We start from the raw sequence: 21,850 nt of genomic DNA, 5'->3' as shown, positions 1-21,850 counted from the left end.
ACAGAAAGGTTAAGTCATCTACCAGACTGCATAGGAAATGCTGGATCCAGTACGGCCTCTGCTATGTGATCTTGACCTTGTTAACCAGAGAAAAACACTGGTCACCTGTCAGGGCTGGTAAAGAAAACCTGTACTGAAGATTAGCATTCCTCAGACTGTTGAGCCTAGTTTTTGTAAACTGAAAAATGTCTCAGGCTTTTGAACCAAATCCTACTTAGTGAATATCTTGTCTGGATTTTTGAGGCTTGAGAGGTTTGACCAAAGCACAAAATAGGTCTAAAAAATGGGTTAGAATGGTAGTTTTTCTTCTAAAGCACTGTTAGACTAAAGTTTACTTTTTTCCCCCTCCACATACGTAATTACAGAATTCAGGCAGACAGATGAGATTTATGTATGGAGTTTTCCATTTTTAATATTTGGTTAAACAAAATACATCTTTTGTAAACAAACCCAGCACAAGGCCAACAACAAAAAAAGGGAATAAAAGCAAGAAAAACAAAAAGCCTAGGGTTGCCCCTTATTGGGCATCAGGGTCAGGCCTGCCCCCTTCCTTAAAGGAAGTGGGGCTTTTTGCCCTTGGGCATCAGCATGGGTCCCTGTTCCTAAGCACCAAAATTGGATATGAACAGAGAAACCAGCCCTGAAATGTTTAAGCGTCTTTGCATATCCCATTGGCTCATGGACTCCAAGTGCACGGGGACTCCTCTGAAGTGCCATTTGCACAGGCCCAAGCACACTGGTGGAGAGGAGTTCCCTGTCCTCCCAGGAGATGGCTTACTATCACTGACAGTGCCCATGGACCCAAGGTCCTGCTTGTGACAATCAGGTTGGCTGTAACTTCTGGCTGGTGGTGGTTGGAATGTCATTGTGCAGGGGTAAAGAGCTCCCTGTGGTGCCAAGCAGGTCTGGTGTGGAAAATGGTGCAGAAGAGACTGCAGCCAGTTGCTGAGAGGGTGTGATGCAGTAGCCGCTTGGTGGCCTGTTACTCAGCATAAAAAACGGCCTTGTTGGATTGAAGATACATGTGCAGAAAAAGTGCTGGTGTAAACATGCACTCCAGTCACAGTGGGGAGAAAGCCTCAGCTTCATCCTGTTAAGCTTGCTCAGGCTTGACATGCAAGCCCCAGGCTGGCTTTGCTGCTGGAGAGACGTCTGGCCAGTGGGGCAGCTCTCAGACCCGCCAAGACCACCGAACTGTAAGGGGTAGACAGGCTGTCTATCCACCTGTCTTGAGGCAACCACAACCACTTTGGTGACAGTGTGGTAGGATACTTCCCTTCCTTCTCTTGTTTTCCAAAGTTACAGGAGAAAAGTGGCCTACAACTATTTAAAGAGGTAGGGGGTAGATCAATTCTCGTTGATTTGTAAAGGAAACTAAAGACGACAAATCCAGGTCCTATAACATAATGCACGTAAACACCCTACTTGAGGGTTCTGATTCTTGTCACTATAGTGACTCCGAGCCTAGGACTTCTACCAATTCTAGCTGCTCTTACTCTCTGAGTAGCTTATCTTCACAATACTTTTCCTCACTCAACTGTTTCTCAAACTAGTGGAATTTGATATCGAAAGCAGACTTGTTTCCTGATTTTGCCGGAGTGTGTCAACTGGAAAAACTGCCCTCTGGCCTGTCTTGTGCCCCAGAGCCTCTGAAATCAATGTAGTGAAGTGGCAGGGACAATGATGGAGTGAGGCCGACAGGCCATCCGTGCCTGCCCCAGTCTGCCTTCTGCCATGTCCTCTTAGGTATCTAGCTCACCCTGGCACACTAGAATATTGCAGGAGTCAACCACCCGGCATGGAATACTAGAGAATGTTTCATTAGAAAACTCCAAGGATGGCCATAAACCACCCTCAAAATGTGGGTAATGGGTGGCATTAAGGGTTGGAGATGGCATGCTGTACCACTGCTGGGGTTTGGGAGATGGTTTCCTGAGAGGCCCTTATGCTCTGGGTCCGTCAAGCCAGTCACATGGGCTGTGCATGTCTTCAGACCCACTGGTTGCCAGGAAAGGGGAAGTGGAGGCAGCATCTCCAGGTGAGTCACAGCAGCAGTGTCCTCCAGCAGAGCCTCTGTCAAGTCCTCGTCGTAGGCATGGGGAAAGTAAGATCGGACCCACCTTTCTTCCTCCTCTCTCAAAGAAAACAAGGGTCTTCCACAGCTCCGCCCTAAGCACACAGAGCTCCTACCTTCCTGTCCCAGGAATGAGTAACGCTGGGTGGTGGTTCTTGTAACCGTCCACACATCTGTCCTATTGCACTGTCAAATCGGAGGGGAAACCCAATGAGATGTTTGGGGGAGTGGCAAGGGCAGACCCGCTGGATAGGCCACAACACATGACAGAGGACTTGGGGGGCAGAGGGGAGGGAAGGTTGGGTAGAACTGCATTACACGTCAGCCCTCCAACTCTGACGGGCCTCCACCTCTTCTGGCACCACCAGCAGGAGTTCACAGTTCTTTCCTCGCAAGTGATGTTTGAGAAATTTCCTATGGGAACAAAGGGTAGATGAGAGAAAATGAAATGCTGGTAAAACTGCAAACTCCAGCCTCGGGGCCGCATGCTCCCCAGTGACCTCATCATTTACGCCCTTGGCAGTCCTAAAGACACTCTCGGAGGGATCTGTTCTTGTAGGGTTCCACATCTGGCAACCCCTTCAACCTGTCCAGCTCATTGCCAACCTGAATTTTCATTCATCCTCATACAACTGCCAACAGCATCTAGTTCTGCGAGGAACAGAGCCAGCCCAAAGTACTCAAGTAAGGGCCTTGTCACTGTCAAAAAAAAAAAAGTTTCTTCTTTGGTCTCAGGGAAACTTAGCCCTTTCTGGTCTAAATGTCTGTCTTCGTTCTTCTGAACTGGCAGCTGTACCATCCCATTTGTCTAAGCATAGAGAATGTTATGATGCTGGTCCTACCAGACCAGGCAGCCAGCATTCTGGCTGCTGGAACTTCTCTACCAAAGGGACTTCACATCCTCAGGGGCCATCAAAGATACAGGTCTTTCAAGTCTGAGACCATGATTCTAAGCAGGGCGGGGAGAGGATCCAAGTCGCTAGGGATTTCATCTCCTTCGTCAAATAACCAAAGATGGGCTCAACTTCCCTAACGCACCAAAGGAAGGAGCCCGGCCCATTCACAACAGGTACCTGAGCTCGCTCTCGCCTCCAATCCACTCGGGCATCTTCAGTTTGGAGTCGAGGTTGTAGTAGGCACCTCCCACCTCTCGAACACAGATCCAGTGCTGCCTTTTGAGAGGCAACTTCAGTGGACCCCAGCACAGGCTGGAGGGCAGATTCATGATGAAGCCCATGACGTTCGTGAGAGCAATGGCACTGACATCCCTGCAGAAGAGAAAAGGCGTCAACTCCCCAAGGTTCTCAGCGGGAACACCTCCTGGGCCCGGGCCCAGGTACCTGTTCTCATCAAGTCAAGATTACCTGCGCTTGTCCCACCAGACAGCTTCATAGCCTTTGGTTTGAAGTGCCGCCATAATGACGTTCACATCGTAGTTCCCATTTCCTAGCATGCTTTTCTTGTGGGGGGTCACCATGGTGTTTGGAGACAACCTACAAATGTAAAAGGAGGGGGGCTGAGACGTGTGGGCTGTCCAACTCCTCCTGCCTGCCACCCCACAGACACCTTCCACCACTGCCCCTGGAAGCTTCTTTTCCCCCATTCAGTACAAGGTAACCACTTTTTACCCAAGTATTTTATAGTCTGGACTCCTACTGCCCTAGGGATTACCTCTCCTTTTATGCAAAACATTAATTCCATAGTGGTGGGGCCTACTTGGCTGTCATTCAGAAAGTCAATGGACCCAAACCATGTTCCACAAGAGGTCTCATTTGTGAAACCCTCAGCCTACCTATTTCTGAAGTCGTCTTCCTTGCTGATCTTCCTGCCTTAATAGAGCCATTTTTCTTAAACATTACCATGGGTAGTATTTGTCGCTACTCTTGTTTTTTTATAGTTTTTAAATTTTTATTTAAATTCAACTAATTAACACATAACATTATTACTGTCAAAGGTAGGGTTCAGTGATTCATCGGTCTTATATAGTACCCAGTGCTCATTACATCATGTGCCTTCCTTAATGCCCATCACCCAGTTATCCCATCCCCCAACCCCCTCCCCTCCAGCAATCCTCAGTCCACTTCCCATGATCAAGAGTCTCTTACAGTTTGTCTCCCTCTCTGATTTCGTCGTTTCATTTTTTCCTCTCTTCCCCTATGATCCTCCCTTTGGTTTCTTAAATCCCACATATAACTGTCTTTCTCTGATTGACTTATTTCGCTTAGCATAATACCCTGTAGTTCCATCCATGTCATTGCAAATGGCAAGATTTCTTTCTTTCTTTTTTTGATGGCTGAGTAGTATTCCATGGTATACAGAAACCACATCTTCTTTATCCATTCATCTGTTGAAAGACACCTGGGCTCTTTACATAGTTTGGCTATTGTGGACATTGCTGCTATAAACATTGGGGTGCAGGTACCCCTTCAGATCACTACGTTTGTATCTTTGGGGTAAAAACCCAAGTAGTGCAATTGCTGAGTCATAGGGTAGCTCTACTTTCAACTTTTTGAAGAACGTCCATACTGTTTTCCAGAGTGGTGGCACCAGCTTGCACTCCCACCAACAGTGTAGGAGGGTTCCCCTTTCTCCGCATCCCCACCAACATCTCTCATTTCCTGACTTGTTAATTTTAGCCATTCTGACTGGTGTGAGGTGGTATCTCACTGAGGTTTTGATTTGTATTTCCCTGATGCTGAATGATGTTGAGCATTTTTTCATGTGTCTGTTGGCCATTTGTATGTCTTCTTTGGAGAAATATCTGTTCATGTCTTCTGCCCATTTCTTGATTGGATTATTTGTTCTTTGGGTGTTGAGTTTGATAAGTTCTTTATAGATTTTGGATACTAGCCCTTTATCCGATAAGACATTTGCAATTATCTTCTCCCATTCTGTCGGTTCCCTTTTGGTTTTGTCGACTGTTTCCTTTGCTGTGCAAAAAGCTTTTTACCTTGAAGAAGTCCCAATAGTCATTTCTGCCTTTGTTTTCCTTGCCTTTGAAGACGTGTCTAGCAAGAAGTTGCTGTGGCCGAGGTCACAGGGTTTGCTGCCTGTGTTCTCCTCTAGCCTTTTGAGGAACTCGTCTCACATTTAGGTCTTTCATCCATTCTGAGTCTATTTTTGTGTGTGACATGAGGAAATGGTCCAGTTTCATTCTTCTGCATGTGGCTGTCCAATTTTCCCATCACCATTTGTTGAAGAGACTGTCTTTTTTCCATTGGATATTCTTTCCTGCTTTGTCAAAGATTAGTTGACCATAGAGTTGAGGGTCCATTTCTGGGTTCTCTATTCTGTTCCATTGATCTATGTGTCTTTTTCTGTGCCAGTACCATACTGTCTTGATGATTACAGCTTTGTTATAGAGCTTGAAGTCCGGCATTGTGAAGCCACCAGCTTTGGTTTTCTTTTTCAACATTCCTTTGGCTATGTGGGTCTTTTCTGGTTCCATACAAATTTTAGGATTATTTGTTCCAGCTCTGTGAAAAAAGTGGTTGGTATTTTGATAGGGATTGCATTGAATGTATAGATGGCTCTAGATAGCATAGCCATTTTAACAATATTTGTCTTCCAATCCATGAGCATGGAACGTTTTTCCATTTCTTTTGTGTCTTCCTTAATTTCTTTCATGAGTGTTTATAGTTTTCTGAATACAGCTCCTTTGCCTATTTTGTTAGGTTTATTCCTAGGGATCTTATGGTTTTGGATGCAATTGTAAATGGGATCAACTCCTTAATTTCTTTCTTCTGTCTCATTGTTGGTGTATAGATATGCAACTGATTTCTGTGCACTGATTTTATATCCTGCCACTTTGCTTAATTCCTCTATGAGTTCTAGCAATTTTGGGGTTGAGTCTTTTGGGTTTTCCACACAAGAGTATCACGTCATCTGCAAAGAGTGAGAGTTTGACTTCTTCTCTGTCGATTTGGATGCCTTTTGTTGTCTGATTGCCAAGGCTGGACTTCTACCACTATGTTGAACAGCAGTGGTGATAGTGGACATCCCTGCCATGTTCCTGACCTTAGGGGAAAAGCTCTGTTTTTCCCCACTGAGGATGATATTCGTTGTGGGTTTTTCATAGATGACTTTTATGATATTGAGGTATTTACCCTCTATCCCTACACTGTGAAGAGTTTGAATCAAGAAAGGATGCTGTGCTTTATCAAATGCTTTTTCTGCATCTATTGAGAGGATCATATGGTTCTTGTTCTTTTTTTTTATGTAGTGTATCACACTGATTTGTGGATGCTGAACCAACCTTGCAGCCCAGGAATAAATCCCACCTGGTCGTGGTGAATAATCCTTTTAATTTACTGTTGGATCCTATTGGCTAGTATTTTGGTGAGAATTTTTGCATCCATGTTCATCAGGGATATTGGTCTGTAATTCTCCTTTTTGGTGGGGTCCTCATCTGATTTTGGGATCAAGGTAATGCTGGCCTCATAGAAAGAGTTTGGAAGTTTTCCTTCCATTTTGATTTTCTGAAACAGCTTCAGAAGAATAGGTATTAATTCTTTAAATGTTTGGTAGAAATCCCCTGGGAAGCCATCTGGCCCCTGGGCTCTTGTTTGTTGGGAGATTTTTGACTAGTGCTTCAATTTCCTTGCTGGTTATGGGTCTGTTCAGGTTTTCTGCTTCATCCTGGTTCAGTTTTGATACTTTATACATCTCCAGGAATGCATCCATTTCTTCCAGATTGCCTAATTTGTTGGCATATAGTTGCTCATAATATGTTCTGATAATTGTTTGTATTCCTTCGGTGTTGGTTGTGATCTCTCCTTTTTCATTCATGGTTTTATTTCTTTGGGTCCTTTCTCTTTTTGATAAGTCTGGCCAGGGGGTTATCAATCTTATTATTTCAAAGAACAAGTTCCTAGTTTTGTTGATCTGTTCTACTTTCTTTTGGTTTCTATTTCATTGATTTCTGCTCTAATCTTTATTCCCTTATCCTGCTGGGTTTAGGCTTTATTTACTGTTCTTTCTCCAACTACTTTAGGTGTAAGGTTAGGTTGCGTTTGTTTGTTTGTTTCTTTTTTTTTTTTAAAGATTTTATTTATTTATTTGACAGAGAGAGAGCAAGAGCAGGAACAGAAGCAGGGGGAGTGGGAGAGGGAGAAGCAGGCTTCCCATGGAGCAGGGAGCCCGATGTGGGACTCGATCCCAGGACCCTGGGACCATGACCTGAGCCGAAGGCAGACGCTTAACGATTGAGCCACCCAGGCGCCCTCCAGGTTGCGTTTGTTTCTTGAGAAAGGCTTGTGTTGCTGTATATCTCCCTCTTAGGACTGCCTTTGCTGCATCCCAAAGGTTTTCAACAGTTGTATTTTCATTTTCATTTATTTCCGTGAGTTTTTAAAATTCTTCTTTAATTTCCTGGTTGACCCATTCATTCTTTAGTACGATGCTCTTTAGCCTTTATGTATTTGAGTTCTTTCCAAATTTCCTCTTGTGTTTGAGTTTCAAAGCATTGTGGTCCAAAAATATGCAGGGAATGATCCCAATCTTTTGGTACCAGTTGAGACCTGATTTGTGACCCATATGTGATCTGCTCTGGAGAATGTTCCACGTACACTCCTGAAGAATGTGTATTCTGTTGTTTTAGGATGGAATGCTCTGAATATACCTGTGAAGTCCATATGGTCCAGTGTGTCATTCAAAACCCTTGTTTCCTTGTTGATCTTCTGCTTAGATGATCTCTCTGTTGCAGTGAGTGGAGTGTTAAAGTCCCCGACTATTATTGTATTATTATCAATGTGTTTCTTTAATTTTGTTATTAATTGGTTTATATAATTGGCTGCTCCCATGTTAGGGGCATAAATATTTACAATTGTTAGATCTTCTTGTTGGATAGACCCTTTAAGTATGATATAGTGTCCTTCCTCATCTCTTATTACAGTCTCTGGTTTAAAGACTTTATTTATTTATATGAGACCGAGAGAATGAGAGACAGAGAGCATGAGAGGGAGGAGGGTCAGAGGGAGAAGCAGACTCCCTGCCGAGCAGGGAGCCCGATGCAGGACTCGATCCCGGGACTCCAGGATCATGACCTGAGCCAAAGGCAGTCGCTTAACCAACTGAGCCACCCAGGCGCCCCAGTCTCTGGTTTAAAATCTAATTTGTCTGATAAAAGGATTGCTACCCCAGCTTTCTTTTGATGTCCATTAGCATGATAAACCCCTCACTTTCAATCTGGAGGTGTGTGGGTCTAAAATAAGTCTCTTATTTAAGACAGCATATTGATGAGTCTTGCTTTTTTATCCAATCTGATATCCTTTGTCTTTTGATTGGAGCATTTAGCCCATTTATATTCAGAGTAACTACTGAAAGATGAATTTTGTGCAGTTGTATTACCCGTAAAGTCACTGTTTCTGTATATTGCCTCTGTTCCTTTCTGGTCTATGTTACCTTTGGGCTCTCTCTTCACTTAAGGGATCCCCTTTAATTAATTTCTTGGAGGGCTGGTTTAGTGATCACAAATTCTTTTAGTTTCTGTTTATCCTGAAAGCTTTTTCTCTCTCCTTCTATTTGAATGATAGCCATTCTATTTTGAATGAATGGAGTAAGTATTCTTGGCTGCATATTTAGCACCCTGAATATATCATGCCAGTCCTTTCAGGCCTGCCAGGTCTCTGAGGATAGGTCTGCTGCCAGCCTATGTTTCTACTCTTGTAGGTTACAGACCTCTTGTCCTGAGCTTTCAGGATTTTCTCTTTGTCTCTGAGATTTGCAAGTTTCACTATTATACCTCAGGGTGTTGACCTACTATTGATTTTGCGGGGGGGGGGGGGGGGGGTCCTTTTTGCCTCCTGGGCTTGGATGCCTTTTTCCTTCCCCAGATTAGGGAAGTTCTCCAGTATAATTTGCTCCAATATACTTTCTGCTTCCCCCTTTCCTCTTCTTCTGGGATTATATTATTATATAATTCTAATAATATTATATATTATTCTAATATTGTTTCACTTTATGGTATCACTTATCTCTCGATTTCTACCCTCGTGATCCAGTAGTTATGTTTTTCTCAGCTTCTTTATTCTCTATCATTTGTCTTCTGTATCACTAATTCTCTCTTCTGCCTTATTTATCCTAACAGAGCCTCCATATTTGATTGCATCTCATTAATAGCCTTTTGGATTTTGACTTGACTAGATTTTAGTTTATTTCTCCAGAAAGGGGTTCTGTACTGTCTCCTATGCTTTTTTCAAGCCCAGCTAGTATCTTTATAATCATTATTCTAACTCTAGTTCCCACATCTTACTTATATCCAAACTGATTAGGTCCCTGGCAGTCGGTACTGCCTCTTGCTCTCTTTTTTGAGATGAGTTTTTGTCTTTGTCATTCTGTCCAGAGAAGAAAAGATGAATGAGAGAACAAAATACTAAAATGGCAACAATGACAGCAGAGAAATATACACTAAACAAATCAGAAGAGACTAAAAACCAAAAAAATAAAAATAAAATAAGTAAGAGAGAAAATATAATCAGACAGGTGAACTGAACAGAGCAATACACAGGATCCTGTGTGTATTTTGGTCTGTTTGTTAGAAAACTAGATCCCAAAATTGTAAAGAAAAAAACCATGTACAATACGTACAAAAGTAAAGTTAAATGAAAGAATAGAATATAAACATAAAAATGAAAATTAAAAGACAAAAAAAAAAAAAAAAAGGAATATAAACAGACAGGTGAACAGAACAGAGCAATATACAATGTCCTGAGTATATTTTGGTCAGTTTGTTGGAAAAACTACATCTCAAAATTGTAAAAAAAAAAAAAAAAAAGAAATATATATATAATTAAATACATTGAAAAGATAGAATGCAACTGTAAAGATCAAAATTTAAAAAGCCTAAGCAAAAGAAAAAAAAAAGAAAAAAAAGAACATGATCAGATAGGTGAAGAGAACAGAGCCATACACTAGATTCTGGGTGCAATTTGGTCTGTTTGTTAGAAGAAACTGTATCCAAAAATTGTAAAGAACGAAAAACATATATAAACAAAAATAAAATTAAATACAATGAAAGGATAGAATGTAACTGTAAAAATGAAAATTAAAAAAGATTAAAAAAAGATTTTATAAAAGAGTTGATAAAATAAAGAAATTGGTTGAAAAAGGAAAGGGAAAAAAATTAAAATTGAAAGACTAAAGAATCATGAGGAAAACCCATGAATTCTATATTTTCCCCAGCACTGGAGTTTTGCAGTTCTGTGTGATCAGTAAACTTGGTCTTAGGCAGATGTTCTTGCTGATTTTCTTGGGGTGGGGCCAGTTGCACTGATTCTCAGGTGTCTACCCTGGGTGGAACTGCACCACCCTTGCCTGGGGCCAGGCTAAGTAAGCAGCTCTGGACTGCTCTTTTATTCCCTGAAGGCTTTCCACGTGGCTTTAGAGGATGAGAATGAAATTGGTGGCCTCCCAATCTTCAGCCCGAGCTGAGAGCTCAGGGCCTCATTCCTCAGTGAGCCCTCAGGGAAAAGCAGTCAATCACTCCTGTCTCCCTGGTTTCTGTCTGCACTGCATGCTCACCCAGTCTGTGACCAGACATTTCTGTCTCAGGTACACAACCCGTTTTGAGTCTCCAAACCCTGCAGACTCCTGCAGTGCGCACCTGCACCCCTCCTCCCCAGGGGAGGGGGGAGGGTCTCGCTGAGGTTCTGCTGCTTGCTGGGCCCCTGCTCAGAGAGCGGTCACCCAACCATACTGTGGTTCATGGTATATGGCAACCCCGGGCTGAGAGTCCACTCCTGGGCTTGCTGATTGCAGCCAGCTTACCCGCTCCGATGTCTGGGAGTTCTGCCATACTCAGGCACTCCTGGTCTTCCTGTGACCTCTCAGATCCTGAGACCACACTGTCTCACCTAGGATTCCACTCGCCTTGCCACCTGAGCACCTTTCAGGCAGGGACATCCCTCACTGGAGCAGACTTCTCAAAGTTCTGATTCTGTGCTCTGCTGCTCACTTTCCCGGGCCGGCTTACAGAGGCTCCCACCCCTTGCAGTTTATCTTCTGATATATCACTTCGGATTCACTTCTCCCCACCTCCTAACTTGCAGAAGGTGGTCGCTTTTCTATTTGTAGAGTTGCAGCTACTCTTTTCTTAGATCTTCAGTTGAGTTTGCAAGTGTTCAGAATCATTTGATAGCTATCTAGCTGAATTCCTAGGACCAGATGAAACTCAGGTCTCCTACTCCTCCACCATCTTGGACTCTCTCTCTCTTTTTTTTTTTACAGTTGAAATGCTTTCTATTTAACGCTTGCACGCTTGGTAATCATTAATCCTTAAATACTCCAAGGCATACAGACGCTCAGACAGGTAACAAATGTATGAACTGGGGCCAAATGTAAAGCAGTAAGAAGTAGTAAGGCCTATATTGAACTGAAATGCATGAGCCACCTAAAGTATTTCAAATATACATGTGTGTGTAAAATAACTGAATAATAACTGAATAAAAAATTTTAAAAAATTAAAGCACAATGAATCAACTGAAAAAAAATGAATATGCCAAACAAAACTAAACTTGCCCACCGAGCTTTAAGTCATTTTTGGCCAGGCCTTATTAGCCACTCCTTCATCCAAGGCAGCTCTAAAGGTATTTCCAGTCCTACGATTTTGCTTTCACAGGCTTGTCAGGCCAGGACCTGAGGAAAGACCATCTTGAAGGAAGGGGTAGATTACTTCCACCTTGTTGTGAAGGGGAAGAAGGGAAATGGGGTGAGTTTGTCAGGAATAAAATTGGAAGGCAGATGTCCAGGAGGCTGCTAAGGGCCATCTCTAGAAGAGAATCATGACTTTAGGTCAACTCCAAACACTCAAGAAATCTTACAAAAAGTTGTTTTTTTTTTTAAACTTCTCTGTACACAGAACTATACTGATATTTTCTTAACATAAAACATTCCTTCCACTATTTAAACCCTCCAATGGCTCCCAAAGCACTTAAATACAGTCTAAGTTACTTCCTCTCCCTGCAAAGCCCTCAGAACACTGCTGACCTCATCCCCACCTCTTTTAACACACACACCTGCTCCCTACTACTTAAACACACAAAACTCCTTCTCACCTGAGGGCCTTTGCACACACTGTTTCAGCCGTCTGTAATGTTCTTCCCCTGGATCTACACTTGGTTTGCTCCTTATTACTTGGGTCCCAAGTGTTAGTACCTTAGCGGCCTTTTCTGACCACCCAATCTTTAGTTTCTTCCAGGCACCAGCTCTTACTCCACCTGCTTTAATTACAGCCCTTGTTACAACCAGACATGTGTTTTCCACACTAGAATGACAGCAAGGGCCTTCTCTATCTTGTTAGGACTACATCACCAGGACCCAAGAGTGCCTGGCACATGACAGGTGCTCAAGAAATGTTCACTGACATGTTCGCCATGTTTATTTTGCTACCCTATCTCTTTCTTTGTAAACATTGGTGGCAGACCCTTAAAAAGAGGTGGTGTGTTTGTCTCCAGAGCTGGCAAAGAAGGGGATCAGAGGACACAAAACTTCACTCTGAAACCAAATTGTATTTTACTGTAACAGTAACTACCATTTATTGAAAAATTCCATGCCACACTCAATGCAAGATGCTTTTATGTGTATCTCATTTAATTTCCACAATAAACCTAGGAAGCTATAAATTATTTCCATTTTATAGGCTTAAAAAACTGAAGTTTGGTGATTTAAAATGGTGACTTGCCTGTGATCACTTATCTTACAAATGACAGAACTAGGATTCATACTCAGGTTTGTCTGACTCCAATGTTGTGCTTGCTGTCTTATGGTGAGGACCCAAGAACCAAAATGGGTGGTGGTAGTTGGGTGAGAAGAGGAAAGGCCAGCGGACTCCCTGGGGTCTGGACCTAAAATGCAGCTGCAAAGGACAAAGGCTCTCAGTGGGCTCTTGTATTAAATAAGAAAGTATATGAAAGCAAGCCGTAGCTCAAGGTGTATCAAGTTCCTTCCCCTTCACCAACTTTTCAATAGCTTCTCCTTACTTTCAGAGAAGTCTCTAGCTAGGAGGTGCATGAAGGCTCCAACAAAGAAACTTCTGGGTCTTCTACCTTGTTCACCATTTAACTCCTTGCCACGCTCAAAACTTGGAGCCTCGCGGGGCACCTGGGTGGCTCGGTCAGTTAAGCAACTGCCTTCGGCTCAGGTCATGATCCCAGGGTCCTGGGACCGAGCCCCACATTGGGCTCCCTGCTCAGCGGGAAGTCTGCTTCTCCCTCTCCCACTCCCCCTGCTTGTGGTCCCTCTCTCACTGTGTCTCTGTCAAATAAATAAATAAAATCTTAAAAAAAAAAAAACAACTCGGAGCCTCGCTTTCCTGAGTGTGTTCCCAGATGATCACAGAAGGTGTTCAACACATTAATGGCTGAATGAATCGAGTAAAAAGGTTTCCTGCAGGAATTTGTGGAGTCCCTAATATGCTAATATTCACCTTGAGTCTTTTTTTTTTTTTTTTCACCTTGAGTCTTGAGACAGGGTAGATTTCAGATCCCAAACATATATGACCAAACATTTTTTTTGAGGTACACCTTACAGGAGTGTTCCCAGGGTCTCCTCTCCATGTCCCACATCTTCTGTCTCAGATTTCAACCCTCTCCTGTCTATTCCCATTTGCTCTCCCTGAGCTGGAGCTTCCTTGCCCCATATCTGGGCTTTTGAAACAGGTTGCTAAAGTGATCTCCTTGGGGCACCTGGGTGGCTCAGTTAAGCGTCTGCCCTCAGCTCAGGTCATGATCTCAGGGTCCTAGGATCAAGCCCCGCATCGGGCTCTCTGCTCAGCAGGAAGCCTTCTTCTCCCTCTCCCACTGCCCCTGCTTGTGTTCCCTCTCTCGCTCTGTCTCTCTCTGTCAAATAAATAAATAAAATCTTTAAAAAATAAATAAATAAAATAAAGTGATCTTCTTGTTCCTAAACTCCCCTTCCACCAAGTCACCTAAATGTTCCTGCCACATTCACCAAGTTATCATTTTTTTTTTAAAGATTTTATTTATTTATTTGAGAGAGAGAGAATGAGAGAGAGAGCACGAGAGGGAAGAGGGCAGAGGGAGAAGCAGACCCCCTAACGAGCAGGGAGCCCGATGTGGGACTCGATCTCGGGACTCCAGGATCATGACCTGAGCCGAAGGCAGTCGCTTAACCAACTGAGCCACCCAGGCGCCCACCAAGTTATCATTTCACTCTCTCATGTAAGAATTGCCACTGGAGCCAACTGCCCACTGGCTAACTTCAACCCTCCTGGCCCTACTGGGCCTGCCGTTCCCCCCTCCTTGGGCTTTAATGCACTTGATTTTTTTTTTTTTTTTTTTTTTAAGATTTTATTTATTTATTTGACAGAGAGAGACACAGTGAGAGAAAGAACACAAGCAGGGGGAGTGGAAGAGGGAGAAGCAGGCTTCCCGCCAAGCAGGGAGCCCAATGCGGGGCTCGATCCCAGGACCTTGGGATCGACCTGAGCCGAAGGCAGACGCTTAACGACTGAGCCACCCAGGCGCCCCTTTTAGTGCACTTCAGACACCACGACCATGTGGGCCTCTATTCTTTCATCCTGTTTCCTGTTCCAAGCCAAATCCTAAAGCTTCTTCAAGGTCAATGTCACATCCTACTTCTTCCATGGACCCTTTCCTGGCTTCTGTGTGGAAAACACAGGGAGATGGGGAGGACCACACAGCATCCCAGCAAGCAGCAGCAACACTAACTGTGTGATTTACTCTCCGTGCCTGCGGGCTTATCTGCAACAATGGGAATAATCCCCATCTTACAAGACCATTAAAGAATTCCATTATCTTATACGTGTCCAACCAAATAGCAAATTCCCGAAGCACAGGGGATGGCTCTTCTACTCTGCAGCCCTCATGGCAAAGCAGTGGCAACTGAATAAACATGCGTTGGCCTAGATGATATCACTACAGGGAATGCAGAGAATGGCCTCCATCTCATTCCTAGAGTGGTCATTTGAATAAGTGGGGTCCGCCCAGTGGGCCATTATACCAGTACTCGTTTCTATTTAACCCTAACCAGGTGCCCACTGTGTTAGCTACTCTTATGAGCTTTATCTCTTAATCCTTCCAATAGTCTTAAGACAGAACTTAATCCCACAGTGTTAATAAGGAAGCTGAGATGCAGCGTGGCCACGGTGACTTGCACAGCCCTGTGCAGCTGGTGAGGGCTACAGAGCTCTAGGATCCAACCCCTACACCTAATACACTCAATGGTCTCCTGGACAGTTTGACACACGGGTCCCACTGAACTCCATGGCATCCTGTTCTGTGATTCTTTTCCTGAGACTCCTTGGCAAACTCCTGTTCAGGACGGTCTTCATGATTTGGATAGAAGGTCTGGACTTAGAAAGCAAGCCTCTCACTTCTGTTGTCACAGCCACAGGTTAGAGCCATGGGATCTGAAGTGATCTCCAAGTGAGAAAATGGGCTGGCTCTAGCCAGGTCTCACTAATGCCTATACCCTCAGGTGAGTTCCTGGTCCTCCCTGGTGGTTATTCCTGTGTCCGGCTACGGTGAGGATTTCAGATTTTAACAAAAAGGAGATGTGGAGACATTCACCAAGATTCCTTTTCTCAGGGCGCCTGGGTGGCTCAGTCATTAAGCGTCTGCCTTTGGCTCGGGTCATGATCCCAAGGTCCTGGGATTGAGCCCCATGTCGGGCTCCCTGCTCAGTGGAAAGCCTGTTTCTCCCTCTCCCACTCCCCCTACTTGTGTTCTCTCTCTCGCTGTATCTGTCAAATAAATAAATAAAATCTTAAAAAAAAAAAAGATTCCTTTTCTCTCCTAATTATTATTTTCCTTTTTATCACATCTGAAGAAATGTGACCTTAGAAAATATGTCTCAGAACTTCATGATGTGTCTTTAAATTATTAAATATATAAAGCACAGATCACTGGGCCAGGCACATCGATGAACTCTTAAGTACTGGCAATGATGATGATGTGTTTGCCTGGTCCTTGGACAAAATGATTTAAATCTCTAGAGGCTAACACTCTATACCTTTTAGCAATTTACCAACACCACACCTTTAAATGTGGCTCCTTTCACTTGCTCAGGGACCTTTTAATGGGGAGGTTAGACTTCTCCTCTGTGGTAGAAGAATGCTGGTTGTTCACCAATATCTAAAATCTCTTTGTCCCGTCCAGCTTGCATTAGAGTTTTCGAGTGGTACCAACCTAGTTTTCATCTATTTAGATTTTAATAGCTATTTTTTTTTTTGCAGGGGGGTGCATACCCAGCTGCGAGAACATTTAATCACTGAACAATTGAGATGAGTCTTTGAAAATGGTTTGAGGCTGAGGATTTTCCAAACAACTCAGCAAAGCTGCTACTACATCATTTGACGTCTAAATCCTTCCTTTTTCAAAGCACAGGCACATATATGATGAGATGTACGAGATCAAATATCCACATCTGTATATGTGCACGATGACAGCTGCCCAGTTTCTGAGCTTTTCTCTAATTTCACACACATGTTGAAAACTGATCCTTTTCAAACCAGTGACCTCTTCTGCTCACTGTGGTTCTTACCACTATGTTCAAATCCTGGACTGAGGCTCTGCCACCTTGACTCCTCTCTTCCCTATCACCATGCTGCTGGGCCACTGGCTTTAGTTTTTTCTTAGTCCCTACTCATTTCTGTTCCAAACATGAGTCATCTTATATCCACAACTACTCAAACTCCACCCTGCTTTTGTATTTCTCCTTTTTTATCTGGCTAAAATTCAACTGCTAAGATGAACTTCCTCTCAACAAACAGCATTCATCAAAATTTTTCTCCCATTTCTCCCATTCATCAGCCCCATCTTCCAAAGGGCATAAAACTTTGTATCTGAGAATTTAAAATTATCTAGTTTAACCTGCCAACATTACTATTCTTTCCATTAAGATCCAAACATCAGGGGCGCCTGGGTGGCTCAGTCGTTAAGCGTCTGCCTTCGGCTCAGGTCATGATCCCAGGGTCCTGGGATTGAGCCCCGCATCGGGCTCCCTGCTCGGCGGGAAGCCTGCTTCTCCCTCTCCCAGTCCCCCTGCTTGTGTTCCCTCTCTCACTGTCTCTCTCTCTGTCAAATAAATAAACAAAATCTTAAAAAAAAAAAATCCAAACATCATCTTTTCCCTTTCAAACGGCTCTAAATTCCAAGGTTCTAACTTCACTTAAGTTTATTCTCCAAGGTCTGGTCAATGTAGAGCCTGGGATGTACTTAGCAGCTGAGTCCTGTTCAACTTGTTTCCTCTACAGTGCCTAGCAGTGCTTGGCACAGGGCAAGCCGCTAGTAAATGTTTGTTTATAAAATTCCCTCTTCTCCCTTTCCTCTGATCCCTTTCATGCTTGTTTCTATCCACACTGAATCTTTCCAGACAAAATGCTCTACATAGAATTCTGCCTCTGGAGTGGAAGCTGAGTGTATTTGCTATTGCTATTACTTTGAGATGGATCTTTACCTTGTGCTGACAGGAAACTGGGGAGTGTAGTACAAATTTTCTAGAGCTTTAGTGGCCAGGAATAGAACTCTGGTTCCATGTGAGTGTTTAGCAAATATTTAGCATTCTTTCATTCAGGGGAAACACAACTAACTGCAACGGTTATCCGCAAACAGCAATTATCCACAAACAGCTTATAATCATAGTCCGTATCTTTAGACCCAGGCCCAACTTACTAGCAGCGTGAACGGGTACTGATCATACCATTGCTCTGACATGCCTTTCCAATACTCAGGAAGTAGCAGAGCAGACGAGTTGCTGTGTCCATCCAGACACTGCAGAACTAATTCTCAAACCCTTTGATAAAAGAATTTTAGAACATCAAAGTAGAGAGAGAAAAGGCTGAACTTCTATCAACCTGTCAGGTAGCATTTAGCAAAGTGGGTATAAAAGGCCATCGAGAATGAAGTAGAAAGGGGAAGAGATCTAGAGTCAGCTTCAAATCATAGCTTTGCTATTTAGAAGCTATTTGGGCAAACTACCTGACCTTTCTGTCTGTTGCTCTATCAGTAAACTAGAGACAGTAAAATAACTGCTGGGGAGGGCTATACAAAGCAACCTATGAAAAGCACCACGGTCAGCACATGGCTGCATAGAAAAACTGAGCACTGTGTATAGCTGAGCACCTTCCTTATAAAACCCACAGCATTCCACCTCTGAGGAGAGGTGACTGAGTGTGTACAGCTCTCGTCCCCCTTCGGGACTGTAACCGCTTGGGGGCAGGACTTGAGAGGCATTACAGCCTAGTGATCAACAGCACAGATACAAACCTGAATTCAAACTCGGCTCCATCTCTTGTCATGTTACCTCAGGCAAATTACTTCTCTGAGCCCTGCCTATGTCCATAAAATGGAAATAACACATATTCCATGGGATCGTTGAGGGCATCACACAACTGAGGCTTTTAGCACTGTGCCTTGTCTATATAGTAAGTGCTCAATCAACGAGGGTGATTATTTTTCCCATCTCTGCGTCCCTTATAACTGCTAACATCTAGCTAATAATACCTGTTGGTTTGAAGGTTTATGTAGCTGAGACACTGCCCCACCCACAGAAATTCATAAATAGCAAACAGTGTAAAAATGCCAAGGAGAAGGTCCCCTACCTCTGGAAAATCTCTTGCAGCGTTTCCCGGGTGAAAGCATTGCTGTCCTGGAAGACGTTATTGAGGGCATGCAGGGCACAAAGCTCCCTGCGCTGTTTCTCATGGTAGATTTGTGGGGGTGCTGCCTGAGGCAGCTCCAAAGATTCAGATTTGGCCTTGTCTCCTTTCCATGGCACGCAACTCATGTTTTCGTTTTAGGTTCCAGAGAGGACTAAAAACACCCCACCCTTCCCTCCAGAGGAAGAATGTAAGCTTCTCAGTCTTTTCAGGATTCCTGAGGTCCACCTTATTTTCTGGTCTCCATGATTTATGCTTTGTCACGGGGAGAAAGGTTGGAATCAAAAGGAAAAAAAAAAATCCACCTCCATCAACAGAAAGATCACTTTCGGATTAGTGTATTTCGCCACCACTGTCAAAGTGCAGAATTTTTAAAAAATCATAGACGATCTAAGACCTTGTTTCCCTTCTCCCACCCTCCCCTCCAAAAAAAAAAAAAAAACCCAACAAAAAACAAAAAACCCACGATTTTCTTGCCGTATTTTCCTCTCTGCAAATGCCAACCAGACCTCAATGCAGGAGGACCGAACGAAATTGGTCACATCGCTCCTTTTCTTCCATTTCTTTCAAACCGCAACGCCACTGACTCAGGAGACAAGGCCTAGGTGGTGGGTAAAATGCAAAATTCGAGCCGCTAGCGAGGGCCGGCCAGCGTGGGATCGCGGGCCGAGCCGGGGCCTCGGGGTCGGCTCTCCATCCCCTCTGGTGCGGCGGGGCCCCGCAGGACACGGGCCGAGGCGGGGGCGGCTCCCTCGGAACGCGCGGACTCTCACCCTCTCGCCGCGGCCCTGCGGAGGAAACAACCCCGGTCAGCTCCGGCGGTCAAGCGGGCCGCCGCGGAGAACCAGGCTGGCGGGGGGGCGGGGCGGGGCGGGGCGGGCCCGGCCCGGCCCGGCCCCAGCCCGAGGGAAGGTCCTGCGCAGCGACTGGCAGGCCCGCGAGGGGTGGGGTCGGGCCCACCGGGCTCGCCTCGCCGCCCACACCCCAACCTCCCCGCCCGTCACGTGAGTGCAAGCCGACACGCCCTCCCGCCGCTGCCCCCAGCCACGCCGCGGGTCGCCCCCTCACCGCTGCAGGCCACCCCCTGGCGCTGCGGGCCGCCACCTGGGCCGCGCTCGGGCGGGCGGGCAAGCGCGCGCACCTGAGCCCGACGTCAGCCGCCCTCGCCGGGCGCGTGCTCCGGAAACGCCCTCCTGCGCCGTCCCCGCTCCCGCCCGCCGCGGCGTCACGTGTGACGTCAGCCTGTCGTCAGGCGGCGCCGGCTTTAAGGCTGGGGCTGCCGGCCGTCGGTTGAGTGGGAGTGGGTGGCCTTGAGGGGAGGCGGCCTGGGGCTGTGGGCCGTGAGCCGTAGAGCGTGGCGGCGGCGGCGGCCGCTAGAGCTGGTGCCCGGCTCCTGGGTTCGGTTCTTTCCGGGGCTGGGTAGGGCGGGGCGGCCGGCGGGAGTCTCGCCTCGACGCCCGCCGCTCCCCACCCCTCCCCGGGCATCGGCGCCGTTCCGGGTTGGCGACCCGGCCTGCGGCTGCACTTCGCCGTCCTCCCCTCCCTTTTCCCTCTGTGGGGCCGGGCTTCTCGAGCGGAGTGCTTTCGAGAACCTGGATTAGCTACTCCTTCGTTGACCGTTTTCTGTCTGGCGCGCTGTTCACCAGGTGACCTGATGCGGCCGGGAGTAAATTGTCTTGGTTAGCGGGCCCGGCCGCCTCGCACTTGCCTGGGAGCCCCGAGGGTAAGTGCCTCGCCCGGAGTCAGATTTCAAGGGAAGTGGAGAGTCCTGTTTCAGTGGTGTCGAATTCTGTGCACTACCCACTGACCACTGTCCTCTTGCCCTCGGGCTCCCACCTCACGGTGGCTGACACAGAACTTTACTCCCTGGATTTTTTCAAGGTGTTACCGTGTGTCAGGAAGGTAAACACCCAGTTCCGTGTAGACTTTTTTCCCTTTACCTACTTCTAGGTCATGTGGAAGGCATTATCTACCCTAGCTGCCCTTCTTTGGGATTTTTGTGCAGAGAATTGGAAAAACCGGTTACACAATTCAGGCATTTCTTTGACCTTGCTATACAACACGACTCTCCTAACACCATGACACTCACGACAGTTACCACTTTTAACACACGCCTGAGTGCTTACCATATGGTTGGGAGTCCTGCCCTAATCCAGACAACCTTTGAATTACCTTAAATTTTTGTAATTTGTAAGCCACCTAAGGGTTGCAGTTATATTTTCATAAGATTAGGCTTACAACACAGGTTTGTAAGACAGTCTTGCAAGCACTGTTCATTTATTTATAGCTAACTATGCAGCTGCTTTTTTTTTTTTCCCCAGAGTAGACAACTGAATCTCAGAGTTAATTAACTTGTTTCAGGTCACACAGCTAGTAAGTAGTAGGCCCAGAGTTGGAACCGGAACTCTAGAACGTTTTCAGAAAGAGGATGTAAAAATGGGTAGGGAATTCCCTTCCCAAAATGTAATTTTAGATTTCTCTGTTTAAGAAGCACCTACTCTTGACAGAGTGTTTTTTTATGGGCAAGCCCTATAGTGAGAACGACATGGTTTTTTTTAGTCTACCAATAGGTGTCAGCACATTCTGAACTTAAGCTCTTTCTGGAAGAGCCAATCGGTAAGATGGTAAATACCAATTATTATTCTAGAGTACTAAGGCTTGATATTTGGCTTTCCTGCCAAATCAAGATTTTAATGTTTTTAACTACCTCATAGAGGCATATATAGGATAGTGGTGAGCAATTTAGGCAGAAAAAGAAAAAAAAAAGCATTCGAAGAGCTATTATCAAGACCTTTGGAATTGAAGACTTCTTGTCCCAAATTCCCAGCTGTGTTTGTGCACATAAAACTTGATTGTATAAAAAAAAAAAATTGTTGAAAACAGGAGCAAGCAGAGGTTGCCTTTTTTTTTCCAGGTGTATCCCTGAAAAACTGAAGGCCATTTTGAACCCTGACTCTTACTAAATCCTGTGTTCCAAACCCTAAATCTTGGCTGTGTTACCATCTCAATGGCTGCTCTTTCTTGATTGCTGCCTGGGACGAGTGGCCAAGGCCAGCATTATGCGAATGTTAGCTAATGCCTCATTTTATCAAGCTTTTCAGACTTTATTTTTTTAAGATTATTTATTTATTTGACAGAGA

General features: G+C 45.0%; 1 protein-coding gene across 2 annotated transcripts; it reads right to left on the bottom strand.

Moving 5' to 3' along the window:
- Positions 1-381: 381 nt before the first annotated feature.
- On the bottom strand, positions 382-19,871 carry JOSD1 (Josephin domain containing 1). 2 transcript variants are annotated; one of them, XM_034987498.1, is made up of 5 exons: positions 19,779-19,871; positions 18,654-19,498; positions 3,439-3,567; positions 3,148-3,342; positions 382-2,488 (listed from the first exon to the last, which is right to left on the bottom strand). In XM_034987498.1, exons 2-5 carry the CDS (start codon positions 18,836-18,838, stop codon positions 2,389-2,391), a joined length of 609 nt encoding a protein of 202 aa, XP_034843389.1. In that variant the 5' UTR covers positions 18,839-19,498; positions 19,779-19,871; the 3' UTR covers positions 382-2,388. The 2 variants fall into 2 exon arrangements, with proteins under 2 accessions (XP_034843389.1, XP_034843390.1); XM_034987499.1 differs by lacking the exon at positions 19,779-19,871 and having other exon boundaries at positions 18,654-19,535.
- Positions 19,872-21,850: the final 1,979 nt, after the last annotated feature.

The sequence above is a fragment of the Mirounga leonina genome, unplaced genomic scaffold, assembly GCF_011800145.1.
Source record: "Mirounga leonina isolate KUSES-001 unplaced genomic scaffold, KU_Mleo_1.0 Mir_418, whole genome shotgun sequence".
NCBI classification, from domain to species: Eukaryota; Metazoa; Chordata; class Mammalia; order Carnivora; family Phocidae; genus Mirounga; species Mirounga leonina.
The sequence above is the reverse complement of the archived record's forward strand: the minus strand, read 5'-3'. Positions and strand labels throughout refer to the sequence as shown.

What these genes read in the sequence shown, in the direction of transcription:
- JOSD1 (XM_034987498.1), bottom strand. Translation starts at nt 18,838, where the DNA reads ATGAGTTGCGTGCCATGGAAAGGAGACAAGGCCAAATCTGAATCTTTG. An exon ending in GTCTGGTGGGACAAGCGCAG is followed by an intron (nt 3,343 to 3,438) that starts GTAATCTTGACT and finishes TCTCTTCTGCAG; the next exon opens with GGATGTCAGTGCCATTGCTC. An exon ending in GGAGGCGAGAGCGAGCTCAG is followed by an intron (nt 2,489 to 3,147) that starts GTACCTGTTGTG and finishes TTGTTCCCATAG; the next exon opens with GAAATTTCTCAAACATCACT.